Source organism: Azolla caroliniana, unplaced genomic scaffold (assembly GCF_043228905.1).
Source record: "Azolla caroliniana isolate FFs.n. ecotype wild unplaced genomic scaffold, voAzoCaro1.0.p SCAF_1, whole genome shotgun sequence".
NCBI lineage: Eukaryota > Viridiplantae > Streptophyta > Polypodiopsida > Salviniales > Salviniaceae > Azolla > Azolla caroliniana.
In genome coordinates, this window is record NW_028230436.1 from 2234447 (window position 1) to 2252817 (window position 18371).

The 18371-nt window shown below is 38.5% G+C and overlaps 3 protein-coding genes across 3 annotated transcripts; 1 reads left to right on the forward strand and 2 right to left on the reverse strand.

Annotated features, from left to right (window-relative positions):
- The first annotated feature begins 897 nt into the window (after window positions 1–897).
- Window positions 898–5198, forward strand: LOC147868251 (uncharacterized). Its single transcript, XM_087317009.1, has 4 exons — window positions 898–3183; window positions 3277–3824; window positions 4190–4396; window positions 4507–5198. Exons 1-4 carry the CDS (start codon window positions 1101–1103, stop codon window positions 4705–4707), a joined length of 3039 nt encoding a protein of 1012 aa, XP_087173135.1. The 5' UTR covers window positions 898–1100; the 3' UTR covers window positions 4708–5198.
- Window positions 5199–7011: 1813 nt separating this feature from the next.
- Window positions 7012–8577, reverse strand: LOC147868252 (uncharacterized). The gene is made up of 2 exons (XM_087317088.1): window positions 8321–8577; window positions 7012–7867 (listed from the first exon to the last, which is right to left on the reverse strand). Exons 1-2 carry the CDS (start codon window positions 8480–8482, stop codon window positions 7253–7255), a joined length of 777 nt encoding a protein of 258 aa, XP_087173214.1. The 5' UTR covers window positions 8483–8577; the 3' UTR covers window positions 7012–7252.
- A 5156-nt stretch (window positions 8578–13733) lies between these two features.
- Window positions 13734–17218, reverse strand: LOC147868253 (GTP cyclohydrolase I). Its single transcript, XM_087317055.1, has 2 exons — window positions 16838–17218; window positions 13734–15692 (listed from the first exon to the last, which is right to left on the reverse strand). The coding sequence occupies exons 1-2, from the start codon at window positions 17157–17159 to the stop codon at window positions 14089–14091; spliced, it is 1926 nt and encodes a 641-aa protein (XP_087173181.1). The 5' UTR covers window positions 17160–17218; the 3' UTR covers window positions 13734–14088.
- Window positions 17219–18371: the final 1153 nt, after the last annotated feature.

Sequence of the window (18371 nt, forward strand, 5' to 3'; positions counted from 1 at the left end):
GTTATTTGAAACCAATTCAATTGGTGATGTTTTAAGTTGAAGGAAAACGAGAGAGCACCGAGCCTTCTAGATGTGATATACAATTGTACTACTCAGTATCTCCCATATTGGTTGGCTTCCTTCTGTATTCCTGAAAATTGTAATGACATCAATGGTAATGCATGAACACTTCCAGATTTAAGTGTAAAATCCATGGTCCATAGATTCGGCATCATAATGGAACGCATCACGGACAAGTGATGTCCAAACCAGCCATACAACCATGGTCAATAAAAAATATATTGAGAAGCCATGGTGACGAGTGTTTATTTATATGTTGATCAACATGCGAGAATGGAAGAAGATGGATGAACATTGGGTCTTAGCCAATGATCACATGAGATGGGAAAAAGAGTCATGTATGCGTGTCCACCGCTGTTTGTAGTCTTCTACTTTGAGTCTCTGAGTTTTTTATTGGCCTATCTATGGCCACAACTTTTATGATGTTGTCTGACTAATCATTTTCTCATGTATGTAGAATTTATACTAATGAAGAATATTGTTTTGGAAAAAAATAATAATAAAAAAATAAAATAAAATTTGATGTCCAAACCATCATGTATCTAGTTAGCTATGTATGAACACATATCTCATCATCATCATGTATCTAATTAACTATGAATGTATGCACATCTCATAATCATCATAAAGTGTCTAGTTAGCAATGTATGTATGCATGCTATGTATGTATGATATCTCGTCATCATCATGAAGTTAGCTATGTATGTATGCTATGTATGTATGCATACAACATCATCATCATCATCATCATGTATCTAGTTAGCTATGTATGTAAGTATGTATGGTATGTATGTATGCATATCTCATCATCATCACGAGGTACTGAGCTATAACCTCGAAGAGAAGGAACAGAGGTGCTTGCAGTTACTCTCTTTTTCTTCTTCTCATGCAGAAGAGAGCTTCAAAGACGATGACGGGAAGGGGGTCTATGAACGATTCTTCAGAACGCTAAGTGTATTCATGCGTTTCTCCTTCCTTGAAGCTCAGCTTGCCTTTCCCTCTGTTTTCTTGTATTCTATTTTTATTTATGCTCTGTTTCCATGGAGTCCATTATTATATGCCCAGGTTTGCCATGGACAGCTTCAGTATATGCGAAACCTGATTCTAATTTTAGAAGAAATTTGAAGGCTTTGGAATGTAGCAGAGTTCGTATTAGCAGAAAAATATATAGTAAATGTAGTAGAGAAGCTAAAACGTTTTGTTTTCATTCATTCCATGGTCTTCGCTATGGAAGTACTATCCGTTTTGGTGCTTTCAGAGATGAAAGGGCTCAAAATTTTGGCCCCGTCCCTTTAAAAGGCATGAAAATTGAGGCAACAAAAGGTGAGAAAATAGCGGTATTTAAGGGTTCTTCTAAAGGTGAAATTATGTACAAAAATGAGAAAATAGATATAATTGAGGGGTCTGAAGGTCACATTAATTATAATCAAGAGAAAATGAAGGTAATCGAGTGGACACAAGGTGGAATGCTTGACAAAAATGAGAAAATGAAGGTCATCGAGGGTGCAAAAGCTGAAATGGTCTATAATAATCAGAAGAGGGAGCTTCAGTACGAAGTTTATTCATATCAAAGTAATGTCAGTTCAGTAAAGCTTGATTCTTATCAAGAAGAAGAAGAAGAAGAAGAAGAAGAAGGGAAAAGACAGTCAAGTCAAGTGGGTTCTTTTACTGAAGAAGGAAACCGATCCTCAAATTTGGAGAGAATTGTTAGCAGGAATTTTTTGGGATTGAAGCAGTGGTGGAAATCTATACATGAAGTATACAGAGAAGATACCGAATTATGGGGTTTTGGTTCGAGTCCAATCTTCACAGTGTATGAAGGCAAAGGAGGAAAATTTGAGAAAGTGATCATTGATGAGAATGAGATTAAGCGAAGACAAGGTTTCGAGCCTCTTCTTCCGGGACCTATTGATGACACAATGAAAGCTCAATGTGAAGATAAGATCAACTTGGCTCATGCCATTGCCAAGGAAATAGAGATAGGTCATATAAAACCAAAGAAGAATAGCACAGTGTTTAACATTGTGAAGACTATTTGCCAGGATGCAAATAAGAGTTCATATCAGCAAACAGTTGATTGGGCAAAATATGTTCTTCATGTATCTGCACCTTCTGTCAAATCTTTCTTTTTAATTGTTATGCCAATATATGGGTTTTTGATAATTTGGAATGCTTTTCTGGTGAGGAGAAAGGGAAGTGATACAGATGATATTGAGGATGAAACATCGGCAACTAGGCTTGAAAAGATGAGAAAGCTAAAAGCTCGGATAAACTCTATTCATGGAAATACAAAATTAGAACAGGGTCCTTTAGCACAATCCGATTTCATGAAAAAGCTTCTTGAAGTTCGGGAAATGGCAAGGCAAGTTCGGCTGGATGAAGCCTCACAAAACTTGAGGGAGGATTCCAGCAATGTTATGGAGTATAATTTAGAGGATGAAATTGTAACTGAAAACTATAATATGATTGAAGTCAATAATGATGTGGAGAAAGGAGGAACAGACATAGAAATGGCTGTGGCATATGATGTAGAAGATCGAAACGTAAGTGAAACCCATGTGGTTGAGGCCAATAGTGATTCAAAGCATGTACAACTAGAAGAAAAAAACGACTGTGATGATTTTGTTGCAGAGAAAGACTTTAATTCTTCACAAGTCGAACATGGTGAAACAAATGTTACAAGAGGAGATTTAAGAGATATAAACAATAAAATTTCCGTTAAATATCCAACAAAGAATGGATCAGCTCAAAAATGTAAGCCAAAACCTCGGATTATTATGTCACTTGAAGAGGCAAAAGCTGTTCTTGATGGTAAGAAATCGAGATTATCTTCTATCAATAAAAATGACGAAAAGCCCACATATCGAATGAAACATCAAGTAGCTGAAAATTCCATGATTGCAAGTACTTCATACAAAACATCAGGAAAGACAAGGCCGAATGCACAGGATAATTCAGAACCAATGCAATTAGGAAACGCTGAGGAGTTCAGAGCTAGATTTGAAGGAAGTCAGGGAGAGTCTGAGGAACGTGAAGGTGAAACTTCAAATTGTGATACAGAAACAAAGGAAGAACAAAGTGGCACATTAGGGATGAAATCATCTCTACTTTACAAACATCTTGGTAAGGACAGGATATATTTATGATTGCTATGCGTCGTATTACAATGGACTGGTTTTTTTCTGTTTTGTTTCTAATTTTGGCATTGTATGATAGATGGTGGGAATGACCCTGATGAAAGAGCTGATTTGCCCACTCTCAATAACCTAAATCCTATGAAGAGAAATGATATGGCTGAGATGAATTCAAAGGTTTTGATCCAAGATTCTCGATCCTCTGGCACAAAAAAGATATTGATAAACAATGGTACTCTTAGTGACAAAACGAAAGATGTTGTTGGGAGTGGGCGGCCTTTACGAGAAAAAGAATCATTTTCGAACACGAAACGATGGAGCAAAGAGCTTCAAAGGAAGTATGATTCAGAAAGAGACCCGAGGGTGAGAGAACTTATGAAAGAGATTGGATCAGAGCTACAAACTTGGGTAACCGAAGAGGAAATTGAAGAGGCAAGAAGAATAGCATCAAAACTAGAACAAGGAGATGACGGTGATGATGATGGCATAGGGAAACGCTATCAAGAAGTGCGTAAAAAGATTGAAAATGAAAAGAAGACATTTGGTACAGAAGCCGTGTTGGAAAAGTATAGGGAATATCAAGCTAAACCAGAGGATGAACTATGGTGGCTTGATCTTCGTTATGTATTGGTAAGAAACTACACTTCCGTTTTTAAAAAACCTATAGAAATATTAAATGAAAGACATAACATGCTAATTGCGGGATTTGAAAGCATTTTGTTGTGTACATCATCATGTAAGATGAAACTTTATCTAACAAATTATTGCTTCTAGATTCATTGACCTTGCCTTAGTAAAAACATTTAAACTACAGCTTGTAAACGTTTTGGTTTAGTAGTGAAAAATTAAGCATTATAACAATGGGTTTGAACCTAAAACAATCTTTTGAAATTCTTAGTTTGTGATCATGCACTCACTCTTGTTAGTTCTAATCTGTCTTTCTCACTATCTTTCCTCATGTGTTTTTTTTATATTCTCCACATACATGTATGCAGTGTCTGGTGGTTACATCTAAGCAAGATGGAGGATTTTATGGTGTTGACATGGAAATTGAGGAACTGAAGGGTGAATCCAAGAATCAAAGAGTTAAACATGTTGTGGCATTTGAGGACCGAAAGGATGCTTTGAAATTTGGTCGTTTACTAGAACACGATTCGGGTTCGGGATTTCAGCGTGTAGATATATACCCTTTTTCACCCAAGGTTAGTACATTGATATGTATCATTCCGAGGTTATTTTATTTTAAAGTTTTTTTCTTTTTGCATTGGATAACAATTATTTTTTCTTTCTTTCCTTCTATTGAATTTGGTAGCAACTATTTAGGATGGCGAAAGAGGAGGGTTTTAAGGTAACAGTGTTGAGAACAGGCGAAATCGATGTCTCGGTTGAATCGAATCTTGAAGAAGCCGAAGATCAAATTGTGGCAATTGGAAAAAGTGTGTACTGGGAAAGAGAGGAACAGAAGCATTCGATAGATATTGATAGTATTCTTCATCAGCGATTCGGCTTATGATAATATGTTTAGGCTTTGCAAAATTCTTAATCAAAGCTGTACATGCAAGGGGAATCAATAATCATAAAAGAGAATGGTTATTGTGAAACCAAAATGTATTAGTATCCAAGAGGTACAGAAGAAAATGGAGAATGGTGTGTTATATCAAAATCAAGAGGTGATGACTAACGATTCTTGAGGAAGTTGTATTATATTTACCTTATCGGTGAAGTTACCCGTGACTCTGTAGAGAGTTGACTTCATATATCCAAGTCCTTTCAATGATGTGGGAATAAAAGGATGAGTTTATCCCATTGTGTGTCAAGCAAGAAGGAAGAAATTAAGATCATCAGAAGAGGATCTCATAAACTATATTTGATATATGTAATAAGGACATTAATTCATTCGTTATTAGGCACTCAGTTGATGAGGCATTAATTTTGCACAAAGCTTCTGTTCTAATGCTACGGTGTATAGCGCTCTTCTTAAAAAAGCCTTCATGAGTTTAGTTCTTCCACGATCAAAGTTTAGTTTTAGCTGTTGATGTTTTGTGATCAGTATTGCCAAAAATGTTATTTTATGTCTACATATTGTTTTGGTTTCATGCCATGTCTTAGGTACACATTCATGAGGAAGTCTTTTCGTGTTTTCGTTCTAACAATAAATGTCATAAAGTTTACAATGCAAAGAATCGTCAGTTTAATAGTATTTTATCAGCTTCTTATTCAAACATGTTATGGATGATTAATATTGGGTCAATTGTTTGCAATCAAACCCTCTGATTTGGCCCTAATGTCCACAATTGTCTTGTTCTAAGTCAAAGATCTACCTCCCAATCTTGGCTCTCTTTGTGGTTGAGATTCCTGTACTCCTCTAGCACTGTCAATTGCTAGAAAAGAAGTCCTTTTTGGGTGTTAGTTTGGTGGTTTACATCGTTGAATCAAAGTCATAAAATTGATAGAACCGAAGTCAATCCTCACCGTCACCTATGCCCCTTGTCATAGGTTGCAATCAGACATTTTATGATATGATAAGTAAAATCTTCCATTAGAACAATGCAAAAGCTACATTTTAATGTTGATAGTCCATGTGTCTCTTTAGAGCTAATCTAAAGACAAACTCCAAATAATCGATATCATCGAAATGACAACCTTAGTTACAAATGGCAATTCAGAATGCCAACTATGTTCCAAGATCTGCCACCAACCATAATTAGAGTAATATACCTTCCTTCCATTCTTGTTTGACCTTAGATGACAGCCATCAAAGAGATTCAATGGAGCAATGGTACAAGAGATAAGTAGTCACTTGTAAAAGTGGTGCCTAATCCTGCAAAAGCCAATCAACCCATGCTTGTTCTCGGGTTAGTTTAGGTAAAGCACCTTACGTGAGTGTTATATTATATATTTGTTGCCAAATATTCTCTCTCTCTCTCTCTCTCTCTCTCATTGAGAAGTCAAGCTCAACACGTTTGGGACAAGAGAACTGGTGTAAAAGAGAGGTTTCATTAGCATTACAAAATAGATTAGTTACAAGCTCCTTCAAGCTAACTATGATTAAGAAGTGAGAGGTGTCACTTTGTCCCAAATCATGTTTCCCATTGGTATGCTTGTGCCATCTCTGATCAGGACTCCTTGGGTCTGTGCCAACTCATTTTGGGGCTCCATGATTCCTTCGTGACACACTTTGGGGCTGGTTTCGTGTTGGCACTGTTTAGTAGCACCACATGAAAACTCTCCTTGCATTTAGAGGTACATTATGCATAAAGTCACCTTTGAGCTCAGTATATGGAATATATTCATTCCATTGAATGCATTGGATACTATATCATACGGTAATCATTCTCCATCATGACTAATTGGTTTATGATTCTCCATGTGTATACAAAGAATATATTGTATATAATCTCTACTCTACCTCATGTAATCTTTTCTTGTTTTTGTTAGGGAACTATAATTCTCCTTGTGTATACAGAGAATAAATTGTATATAATCTAACCATCCTCTTCTGGCTTTTGAAAAGGAACTATGACTCTACTTGTGTACACAATAAATATACTGTATATAATCTAACTCTCCCTCGTGTATTATTTTCTTGCTTTTGGTTCTCTACGTAATTAATATAAGCCTTCTCCCTATCATTACTCCTTTTCCTATAATCTATTCCATTAAATCATGTTTGTCGACAAAACGTTCCGGCATTTCTCCATGCCTTTTTGGATTATAAACATTTGGCTAAAAGCATAAACACTGCACACTCAATTCACAGCACAAGCTTGATTCATTAGAAATTCAATAAAATGCCTAAAAGTTACTACAGCAAAAAGGCAGTAAGGAAACTGTACAATTCTGAATTACAGTGTGTGTCCATAGCCAAGACCATTGCCCATCCCCATCGGAGGCAAACAATATCTGATTATAGGTTCTGTTTTTGTCTGACAATTCCTCAGAGAGAGAGGTGGTGTTGAAAAACACCATTGAAATTAGAGAACAAAGAAACACAAAGAAAGAGGACGGCAGAAATTGACGTGTAGCAAAAGCGAATGGCGGCTATGCAAAACCTCTAATCAAGCAGAGGTTTTGACCTTCTTCGCAGGGGGTTTGGCCACAGCCTTCTTCTTCTTCAAAGAAGCTGAAGCAACAGATTTATTTACCGGAGCCTTCTTCTTTGCAGGAACCACGACCTTTTTTACAGCAGCAGCTTTCTTCACAACTGTAGTTTTCTTCACAACGGCGACCTTTTTCACGACCGGAGCCTTCTTCACAACGGTTGCTTTCTTGGCCGGGGCAGTTACAGCTTTTTTTACCGCAGGAGCCTTTTTCACAGCTCCAGCTTTCTTTACCACAACCTTCTTGTCGGAAGTCGCAGGTTTTGTTTTCGGTTTCACAGGTGCCTTTTTAGGTTTTACAACTGGCTTCACTTTCTTTGTCGAGGGTTGCGAAGGTTTCTTCTTCAAAACAGATACTGGAGATGGTTTCTTCTTTGCAACCTCTGAGAGTTTGTAGGAATTCTTGATCTGTAGAAGCTTTTTCTTTTCAACTAACTTCTTCAGCTGAACGTAAAGAAGCTTCTTGAAATTGGCCGGCAGATTTGTCTTGTGCTTTGCTTCAATATGCTTAGCTATAGCAGGATGGCTAGATCCCGTCCGTTCCTTGAGGGAAGTGATCGCTTCAATAATCATCTGAACAAGGATACAAAAGTCAAGGCAATTAGACAAAAATGCAACAGAATTTTCAACTAAGTGAATGTCACCGTACCAGAAACCTCACAGACAAACATAACCACGTAATTTAGAGCGGAAATTAACTATAGAAGCGTTTCCCTAGCAAAGTGCAGGCGTTTCTTCTATGAATTCACAATAAGATCTGAATAGCGAACTTAAATCTGAATGCTTCTGTGACATCTCCTGGACCCCGCCAGAGTAAGACACATAGAAAACAATTCAATCACGTTCAAACTTATGGGAGCAAAATTGACATTGATAACGAATTTAAACACAATCAAGAAGGATTTATTCCGAAATGGGTATCAAATGGCGCATTTAAACACCTCGATCCACACAAAAAGATTAAACACATAACCACGAACAGGAAGAACTGACTATTTGTACATGAAAGATGTAAAACACACTAACCTCTAGGTATGGAGGATGAGTAGCAGGAGCCCTGGAACGAGGGGGTTTCTTTTCCTTTGTCGAAGATTTAGCTTTCTTCCCAGACTTAGCGTCGTCAATCTTCACTTCAGCGACAACATCAGTAGTAGCGGTAATGGTAGCATCAATAACTTCAGCGGCCATGGCGAGAGCGGAAGGAAAATAAGAAGAACCGGGATTTCGGCCTCTGACACGTCGGGATAATTCTTCTCCGAAGGACAAGGAAGGAGGTTAGGTCAAGAAGAAGGGGAGGTAAGGAGCAAGAAACACAGGAGCTATGGCGGAGCTTCGAAAAACCAAGAAGAATCAGCCGTTCTCTTTCTGAGATACACGCAGACGGAGGAGGGCAAGGACGGGGATGATCTTTTGTATAGGCGACGGGACAGACACGTGGGCGATGGGGATTGGCATAAAGCAGGTCAATCCGGATCGATGACTAGTTGGCACTAGTTTGAACTCTCACCGTCCGATGAAAGCATGGATCAACGGTAGATCCTCGAGTCTCCTAGCTGCCCTTCCCTTTTTCCTTTTCTTTCTGCGTTTGTTTTTTATTTTTTATTTTGTTCCTCTTTATCTTTATTGAATGTCTTTGGGTTTACTTTTGTGAATGTGTTATGTGTGAGAAATAGTGTGTCCAATGGAACCAACCTCCTTGTGCTACTCCTCTCGACCAGAGTCTAGATCATTCTAGCCTCCCCCTGCCCATTTGGGCTGCATCTTTCGGCCGACACCTCGCCACCCTCTCGGGCCTCTCCTCGCCCTCTTTCTTCCCATACCATCCGCTCACCCACCGCCTTCCTACATCTTCTGATAATCCATCCGATCTCCGGCCCGGGAAACACACTTGCCCCCCTCGCTCCCATGACCCGGCACCACCAGCCCCCTTTCTCTCCTCCCCGATCCCGTCGCTCCTTCACGACCCCCCCTTACCTACCTCCCTTTCTCTGCCTCTCCTTCGATCGATGTCCCCCTATACAAGCATGATATCCCCCTTCCCCACGAACCCACTTAGCACACAAGGTGACACAATGCATGCGTGTCTCCCCAACTTGTACCCTGTTTGCTTGTGTTGCTTCCCTAAAGAAACTTTGTGGTGTTTGAAAGGCTTTCACAATGTGGATGGCAGAGTCTAAGCATAGGCGTGTGTATAGTGCAAATGGGATTATGACCCCATGCTGAAACCAAAGGTATGCAGGTGCAATGCGAGTACTTTGGGTGGCTTCTCTCCCCACTCAATACTTGATCTACCTCCTTGCCTTTCTCTACATCTCCTTAGCTTGGGTGTGCCAATAGAAATGCAAGCATATATACCTAGTCAAAACCACTTAGCACACATAGTGACAAAACATGTATTTATCTCTTGATTATGCACTATGTTTTTTGTCGTTTACCTTCAAATCAAACATAATCGTTATTAGATATTGACAATTGTTGTGGTTTTCATCGATCTTGTTTCTACTAAAATAGATTACAGATTCATCTTCTTGCTATGGTTTGGAACATTCAGATACACAAGATTGAGCAACGCCTTCCTACTTTGCCAATTGCATAACTCACTATGATGAATAGTTGCCCTTTCAAACATTGAAAAATAAGTCTTTGTGCCACATTACAAGAACATATCGCCATATTGTAGTTGAAGTGTGTCAGGCTCTCACATAACACACCTAAAAACTACATTATGCGTATGCATCACGACACCAAATGGCATCGAGGTTAATATAGATGTGAACTAGTTAGTTGTCAAATATGCAACAATGTTTTCTAACAAAAACAAATGTTACTTAGTCAAATATGCCCTTCAATTTTTGTACATATGCCATAGTTCCATGGCTACCATCAAGCATCGAAACATTGGGTAAACATCAATGTTACAAATGGTTTCTTCTTTAATCAAAATGATGAATGAGGAGAAGGGTAGTTCATTCTTACAAAAAGAGAAGTGAACTAAAAGAAATGCATGTTCTAGCATATATTAATGTTGTTGGAGTGGATGGTTTTGGCTACACCTTTAGGTAATTAAAAAGGTAATGACGATTTGAGATCAATTTATGAAAACCTAAAATTAATTAAGGAGCTCTTGGATTAATCTTCATGAATGAGTCTTGAGTGCATACTTGCCCCTTCTCAAGTCTGATCTCAACACATTTCCCAAGTAACAATAAGGGAAGTGGTGAAACCCCTTGTAAACCATTGGCAAGTTGAACCTTCCCATTGACTCAACGCAAATATGTTCTTGGCATAGTTTTGAACGAGTGAAAATGCTAGTTTTCCAATGGAACTTGTGGAGACATTGTTTTGTGTCAGAGAAAGCAAGCCAATCATCTTTAACAAACAACCTGATACAAAAGTCGCACCTCATAAGGCACTCCTTGAAACTTGAAAGAGCATATTTGTGTCCTCTCAGATGTTGTTGAGACGCTCTTTCACGTCAACCCAAGTAGACCACCCATCTATCACTACTCAAATTTACATCACTAGCATACCATTGGATGTATTTTCTCGTTTTCCCACAAACTAGCAAAAACGATTGAATTTGAAAAAAAAACAAGAATTTGGAATTTTAACTAAAAATTGTCAAAGCAACAAATTTCAACTCAGCACCTCCAGGCCTAGCAACTCAACCGTGTTCCATTTTAAGCCATTTTGAAAAGCAATTTCGAACCGCTACATGAGTATCACATATGCATAACGTAGGCGATGGTTGGTCACTAATATTTACCAAACATAAATGAAAGGGTATGTTTGCCAATGTTAGAAAGGGGTTAATGTGATCGGATAGAGGGAATGATAACCAATGGATGGAGAGTCTTTTAACAAGGCATACCTATTTAGGGCCCTCGGAAGATGTATAAATATAAGGCCTAACTATCCTCACAAACACATTATGTTTGGAAGGTTGAAGTCATAAGATAGAACTGTGGTGCAAACTAGACTTTTGTCACGATGATTATGTTACATCTTCCAAGGTACAAGTCATCCTAATATCGATTGATATTGGGTGTCAATAGTAGGTCGACAATGGTTTGATCATAGATCAAGGGTGGTTGGGAGGATTGGGCTCCTATATTCAATCTATTTACCTTTTTTCACTTTAATTAGGTCTATTGTTTAGTAACATGCTCTTTTAGTAATAATCAAGGTTTTCATTGTGTAGGTTCAAAGGGGAAACGAGAACTCCTTGACTTCCTTTGTTGCAACCACCATGAAAAGAACTCAACAAGTTCCATTATGGCCACATTAGAATCCTAAAAGGTTCTTTTGTGGGTAGCCCCCACAACAGAGTTCATTGAGATCAGTATTATCGTGCCAGGTTCCTACCACACAAAGAACCTCCTTTGTGCAAAGCCTCTACACCATGGTTTAGAAGAGGATGCAATGAGCAACACTACTAATTTTGTGTTGCTCCTTCGTACTACTCCATGCTGACAAGGAGGCTGATGCAAAAGCTCAAAACCTTGAGCCATTCCTAGGCTCAACGTGGAGGGGTTCAAATTATATCTAATTTCCCAATGTGCCCATATAGATAAACCTACCTATCCTCTTTACCCATGCTTCGATCAGGGACCTTATGTTCGCAAAATACCCTCCAATATAAAAATTATAGCAATCTAAACTACCCTCATCCTTAGTTAAGTTCCTCTTATAACAACAATACCCTTTTATTTTGTTACTCATCAACTCTTTTATTTCATAAAGTCTACACCCCACCAAAATATTAAACAACACACACACACCCATTATACACAACATAGACACACAAAATCATAGTTTACAAACACTAAACCATCGTAGACACACACAAATTATAGAAATGCATTATAGACGCACACAAACTACAGACACACATTAGATACTAAACACGGACAAAATCATAGTTTAAGAACACTAAAACTATACACATACAAACTACACGTACTTGTACACACAAGTCCACATTCATATAAAGTGAATCTAAGCACATACAAACCTCCTACACTCGTGTGCGCATTAAACACTTACATGCGTTGATGAAGACACTCTCCTATCAAGATCCATACAAATTATTCCATTGAACACAAGCACAAATAAAAATTAAAAGTAACACATGTTCTTGTGGATTCAACACTAGATGCACATAAACACATAAACACAACATTCACACACGACCACTCATTTTCGCACCTTCTTGGCCACACACTATCAAAGGAGGAATTGTACACACTTGTGCACCCATCCATACCCATATTCTCCAAAGGAAACTATAAGTGTTCCCACACTTTTTGGGTGGAAGAGTTTTGTGCACACACATATGGCATTTCAAATGGTTAACCATGACCAAATTGAAAGGCATCATCCTTGACCCTATCTTCCTTGTTCTAGTGCCCCATTGATCTGACTCAAATTAGACACGCCTCTTGCAATAACACCTTGACCTTCAGGATGGAATCATGTGCACATCTCCCGTTGGCTAATTTCACTCATAAAACTCATTTGTAATTCAATCCTCGTTTTTCATTGGCGTTCCCCTCGTTTGCACTTCATGAACAAACTCTTCGTAGTGTTTAAAAATAAAGATGCCACCCAAAACAAAGTTTTGAAGAGGATCCATCTTTGGTTCAAAATATAATGCATATTTTGCAAACCAAATAGTTAGATTAATGAAAATGGGTATAATTACTAGGGATAAAAGTACATTCAAGTAACAACAATTTTTACAATAAATGGTCCAGAATACATAGGTATCATGATTAAGACAGAAAGAAATGGAATTGAGGCGATCAACCAGCTTTTTGGTTGTCTTAAGCCTCCCACACCCCCTCTTGATTCACTAACCTGTGAAGTTCCTTTTATGACATAAGCTTGGGCGTTTAGTTCCCAAAACCACCAAACTACACAATGAGCTCTCTTATTTTATAGCCTTCAAGTGCTCTCTAAGCATATACAGATAGAATGTCCTCTTTTGCCATGCAGCTTCTCTTTTCTTTGCATGAGCACTCAGTTTGATCAAAAGCGCTTTTCATACTAGTTCTCTTGGAGCAAAGATCCAACACATTAGGGTGAAAATTACCCCATTGGGCTAGTTCAAAACTTGTTTGGAGATCCAGTTACCAATATCAAAAGAAAACAAATTTAGAAAACAAAGATTTGTTCACAATAAATATACCAAATCAAGAAATGTTGAAAAAACCACAGAAACCAAGCTTTGATCTCACTGCCAAAAGATTCAAAAGATCTCACTGCAATTACAATGAATCACTACCAAAAGATTCAAACAACATTTAGATACTGCACATCCTTCAGATTTACATTGAGAATTGAAAGTAGATGTCAATCATAAAAAACCAAATCCACAAAAACACCAAAATACCTAATGCAAGAGATCAAGAACCCGAAACATAAAAATTAGATCCTTCTGAACATTTAGAATTCCTTTTATTTTGTAATATGCCGAAACACTGCAAAACCAATCAGAGACTGGAGCTCTGAAGTGGAGCGACTAGTGTTTTGGAGTGTGCACATAACTCAATACAATTTTTAATAAATCAATCAATCCCTTCTTTCTTTCTTCTTTCTTAACTGAATCAGAAAGTACCGAGAACCCAATCAATATTTTGAGGAATGATTCCGAGATAATATCACTCGATATAATTTTATCATGTATTTCCCTTTCAATGAAAAGAAAGTGAAGACTTTCCAATTAAAAAATGAAAATTGCAAAGCTTTTCAATACAAAGGGGAGGTGGAAAAAGCCCTTTGTGAATCAATAACTACCAAGTTCTTTTAATTTGTCCACTACTATTGTTATGACTTGCAATCCGTTTGAGGAAAGCTGCCTTAGCACTAATCTCAGTAGCAAAAGTGCCGAAAATAGCAATAGTAACAGTGCTGCTTCCCAACTTCTCGACACCTCTGGAAACCATACAAATATGGCTTGCTTCCAAAACAACTATAATGCTTCTTAGACCATACCTATGAATTAGTGATTCAGCTATCTCCTTTGTTAACCTTTCTTGAACTTGAAGTTTATAGCTTTGTGCTTCAACAATCTCCCAAATAGAGGATGACTCAATAGGACCCAATTTTGGTTCTCCAGAGAAATACCCAACATGCACCTTACCAAAGAAGGGTAAAAGGTGATGTTCACACAGCGAGCAAAATGGAACATCTAGCTCAACATGCAAGAGATTTTTACTCTCAATCGGTTCTTCGTCCATCTCTAGAGAAAACCCTTGTTTGAATGGAAGATCCTGTTCAGCCAAGGTATTGCTGGTCTGAATTGGTTCTTTTACCTTTTCTAAAGAGCACGAGTTTCTAAATGAGACACCAAGCTCGGCCACAAGATTATTAATTTGGCTTGGATCTTTGACCATCTCAAAGGAAAAGCCAGATTTAGGCAATGTTGAACTCATATTTGCGCTATTAAGTGTTCCACTCATAGCATTACATTTGGATGTTTCCATATCTTTTTTCTTAAAGTTAGAAAGCCAGCTAACAAAGCATGTGGCTGTTAAGTTAAGTCCCTCTCTCTTTGCACCCCCTACAAATAATGAGTCAAGCATCACCTCCACTGCAGCTACCATAGCTGGAATGTTTTCACATGATTTCACCAATGTCTGTGATAAGGTTGAACTGTAATAATTGTCATGTTCACTTTTCACTTTTATACTACTATTTCCATTAACATGTTGGGTGTTCGCTTTTCGAATAACATTCCCGGTCCCATGAACTGAACCCAAGCTTGCATTATTCATATCGACGGCAGACAGAATAGCTCCTTTTTTTAAGTCCATGGTGGTTGAATGAAGTGGAATACATGGGCAGAATACCATCTTTTTCGAGCCATTGCATTCAACACGATCAACTTCACCGTTGACAATGATGCCATCTAGTTCCAACATTGCTAGAAACTCGATCCATGCATCACTCTCTTTCTCTTCAAATCTACCTTTACCAGCAATAGTAACCATTGAAGGAAGAAACAAACCTTTAGAATTTGCTACTTCCCTATGAAACCCAGGCACAGGGAGATGTTGGCTTTGCAATACAACTGCAACTCCAAATGGTTTAATGGTATCAGATAATTCTTGACATATTTCTTCGGCTAAAGTTTGAGGATCCTGAATCCTTCGAGCATACATATCTGCTATTCGTGGAAGTTTACTCAATCCTACTACTTGATATCCAGAAGAAATATAGGCTATGTGGCAACACACCTTGAAAGGAAGAAGGCAACCTCCACATAAGGAATACATATCAATATTCCTAACTACAACCATGCCTCCGAAGCCCCCTCCATATCCAAGTCTGGGATCAACACCCTCTTCAGCAAATAGTGCATCACCCACTATGTTTTTCGCTACTTGTCTATAGCCTGATCCAAGAATCAACAGAGATACAAGTTAATAAGCAAGAAAGATGAAGCAAGAAGCTGATATACATTGCTCTAGCATCAAAACAAAGCTATGAGTTAACCACGATATATGTCACTTCTATAAGCCTGCCCGAGAGACAGCAGAGTTATAGCTTGACCAACAATAATTGAAGAAAGATTATGAAAATACTTTCGTAAACTGCCACAGCATGAAGGACATGAACTCCATTTGCAAGAGAGATGATGCAAATAGTTATATAAAACTACTAAAAAGTATTTATATAAACAAAAAAAGTATTTTGCAAATGTCTATATTATAAACTGTTCCAGCAATATAGAATTATGACTTAACAAAAAGAAAGAAGATGCACATGGTTGTATAAACTGCACAGCTTTTCGATGGCATAAGAGAAAGAAAGAGGAAGATACAATAAAAATTATAAAAGCGTGGAATTTTCTGTGATGAGAGAGAGAGAGAGAGATAAAAGAAGATGAAAAAGAACTGCAATGAAAGTGAATCAAACAAAAACTAATAACTTTAACCATGCAAAAGAGAAAGCTAAGAGAAAGAAAGAAGTAAAACTGACAAAAACAATGAGCAAAAGTGAAAACAATAAAAGCACAAAATTTTTTAAGGAGAAAGACAGATATAAATGAAGACGAGAAAACGCTGAAATGAAAAGGAATGAAACAAATGCATACCTTTAGTATGTGAAAGAGAAAGCTACAAGAAACGGAAATTCTAATCACAGTAAAACCATGAACGTATATATTTGAGCGGAAATCCTAAACATACAGATCGCACAGATTTGAATGCAATAGTTAAACCCTCAAAAAGCACAGGTTCGAAGGGAATGGAAACCTTAAAATCCTAGATTCCTATATTCCATGGAAAACCTAATATTACAGTACTTACAATGCTTGACAATGGAAACCCTGAAAGTGCTTAAATCTCATCAAAGCAGATATTTGAAGGCAGTAAAAACCATAAATACATAACGAACAGAAAATATTATGTCAACCTCTCTTTCTCATCATCATCAATAGGAACCCTAAAACCGCTTGAATATTTTTCAGATTTGAGTATGGCGAAAAACCCTACAATATGGAAAGATATGCATAGCAATAAAAGATATTATTATTACCTTTGGTAGCGAAATGGAAAGCTCTCGCAACACGAAGAGGAGTCTTGATTAGACCATCACGTCTGATGTCTTCTCCCAGGCTCTGCAAGACGACTTTCACGGACTCCACCATATCTGACAAACCTTCATCTTCTTCCTCCTCTTCTTCTTCCAAATCTGTCGACGAAGATGAAGACGAGGAAGATGATAATGATGGAACACTAACAGCTCGATCTCCATGACTATGGCTATGACCATGGCAATGGCCATTCGCCACACACACAACTTGCAGAGATGGAGGAGAAACGGGAAGAGTGCAGCATCCATTGCTCAAAACACCCATCTCTTCTTTCTTCTTCTCTAAGCTCAGATCTCTTTCTGTTTTCTTCGAAACAGCTCAGATCTTCTTTAATTCTCTCTCTTTTTCTATCCTTCCTCGAGAAGCTCGATTTCTTCTTGTACCTGTCCTCTTCTTCTTCCTCCTCCTCCTCCTCTTCTGACTTCTGCCTTCAGGTTTCTGTCTTCTGTCCTCTTATGTCCTTCACTTCGCCTCAGGTGATCTTCTTCTTGAAGAAAGCTCAGCAAGGTTGAGTCCGAGAGAACGAGGTAGTAGTCACGGCTGTGCAATCTCGATCTCCATCTCAATCTCAATCTCAATCTCAACCTCACTGTGAGAGCGTGCGTGAGCGCAGTTATGTGGAGGTGGGTGCCTAAGCATACCCACACACAGACACAGACACAGACACAGAGAGAGAGAGAGAGAGAGAGAGAGAGATGGGGATTGGGGAGCGATGGATGGAGGGTGGGGGATACGACTCCGTTTAGCTTCTTCTCTGTAGACTGTGTGTCTGTGTCTGTGTCTGTGTCTGTCTCACCGGAAGAGACGAACGAATGATTCACCGGAAGAGATGAAGGAATGGATGGATGGATGGATGGATGGATGGATGCTATGTTTGTGTGTGTGTGTGTGTGTGTGTGTGTGTGTGTGTGTGTGTGAGAGAGAGAGAGAGAGAGAGAGAGAAACGGATGGCATGCATATTCATCGTATGCATTAGATTAGATTACGCATCCATTGTATGCATGTTATGTATGTATGTATGTATGTATACATCTAAGTATGTATCGCATGCATGCATGGATGGTTGTGCACACGCCCTATAGTCTATCCCATCTTCATTTGTCCGCACACGTGGCCGGCCTTCTCTCATCAAGTCTATTGTCCCTAATGCACCTCACATGTGACTATGCAAATGCCCCCCCCCCCCCCCCCACGAACGAGATGATGGATTGGTGCTACGCGTGCCCTTGCCGCTTCACATAGATAGGTTGTTTGTGGGTATCGGCTGAAGTGTGTGTGTGTGTGTGTACAAGCCAACCCATGGCAAGAGATGGCTCGATGCGCATGTGCGTCACGTGTACAGAAAAATCCTATGCATGTAAGTTGATGCACATGTCAGGGCAAGCCAAAGAGATGAAATTTTGGAGCTATTCCCTTGCCTCTAGATGGATTCTGCATGCATAAAGCATTGTGCATGTAAGAGTCCATGAAATAGAT

Excerpts from the sequence above, each read along its gene's own strand:
- LOC147868253 (XM_087317055.1), bottom strand. The coding sequence starts at position 17,159 with ATGGGTGTTTTGAGCAATGGATGCTGCACTCTTCCCGTTTCTCCTCCA. Across the intron at positions 15,693-16,837 it reads TTTCCATTTCGCTACCAAAG|GCTATAGACAAGTAGCGAAA; the intron begins GTAATAATAATA and ends TTCTTGGATCAG.
- LOC147868252 (XM_087317088.1), bottom strand. The coding sequence starts at position 8,482 with ATGGCCGCTGAAGTTATTGATGCTACCATTACCGCTACTACTGATGTT. Across the intron at positions 7,868-8,320 it reads CTCATCCTCCATACCTAGAG|ATGATTATTGAAGCGATCAC; the intron begins GTTAGTGTGTTT and ends ATCCTTGTTCAG.
- LOC147868251 (XM_087317009.1), top strand. The coding sequence starts at position 1,101 with ATGGAGTCCATTATTATATGCCCAGGTTTGCCATGGACAGCTTCAGTA. Across the intron at positions 3,825-4,189 it reads TTGATCTTCGTTATGTATTG|TGTCTGGTGGTTACATCTAA; the intron begins GTAAGAAACTAC and ends ACATGTATGCAG. Across the intron at positions 4,397-4,506 it reads TATACCCTTTTTCACCCAAG|CAACTATTTAGGATGGCGAA; the intron begins GTTAGTACATTG and ends TGAATTTGGTAG.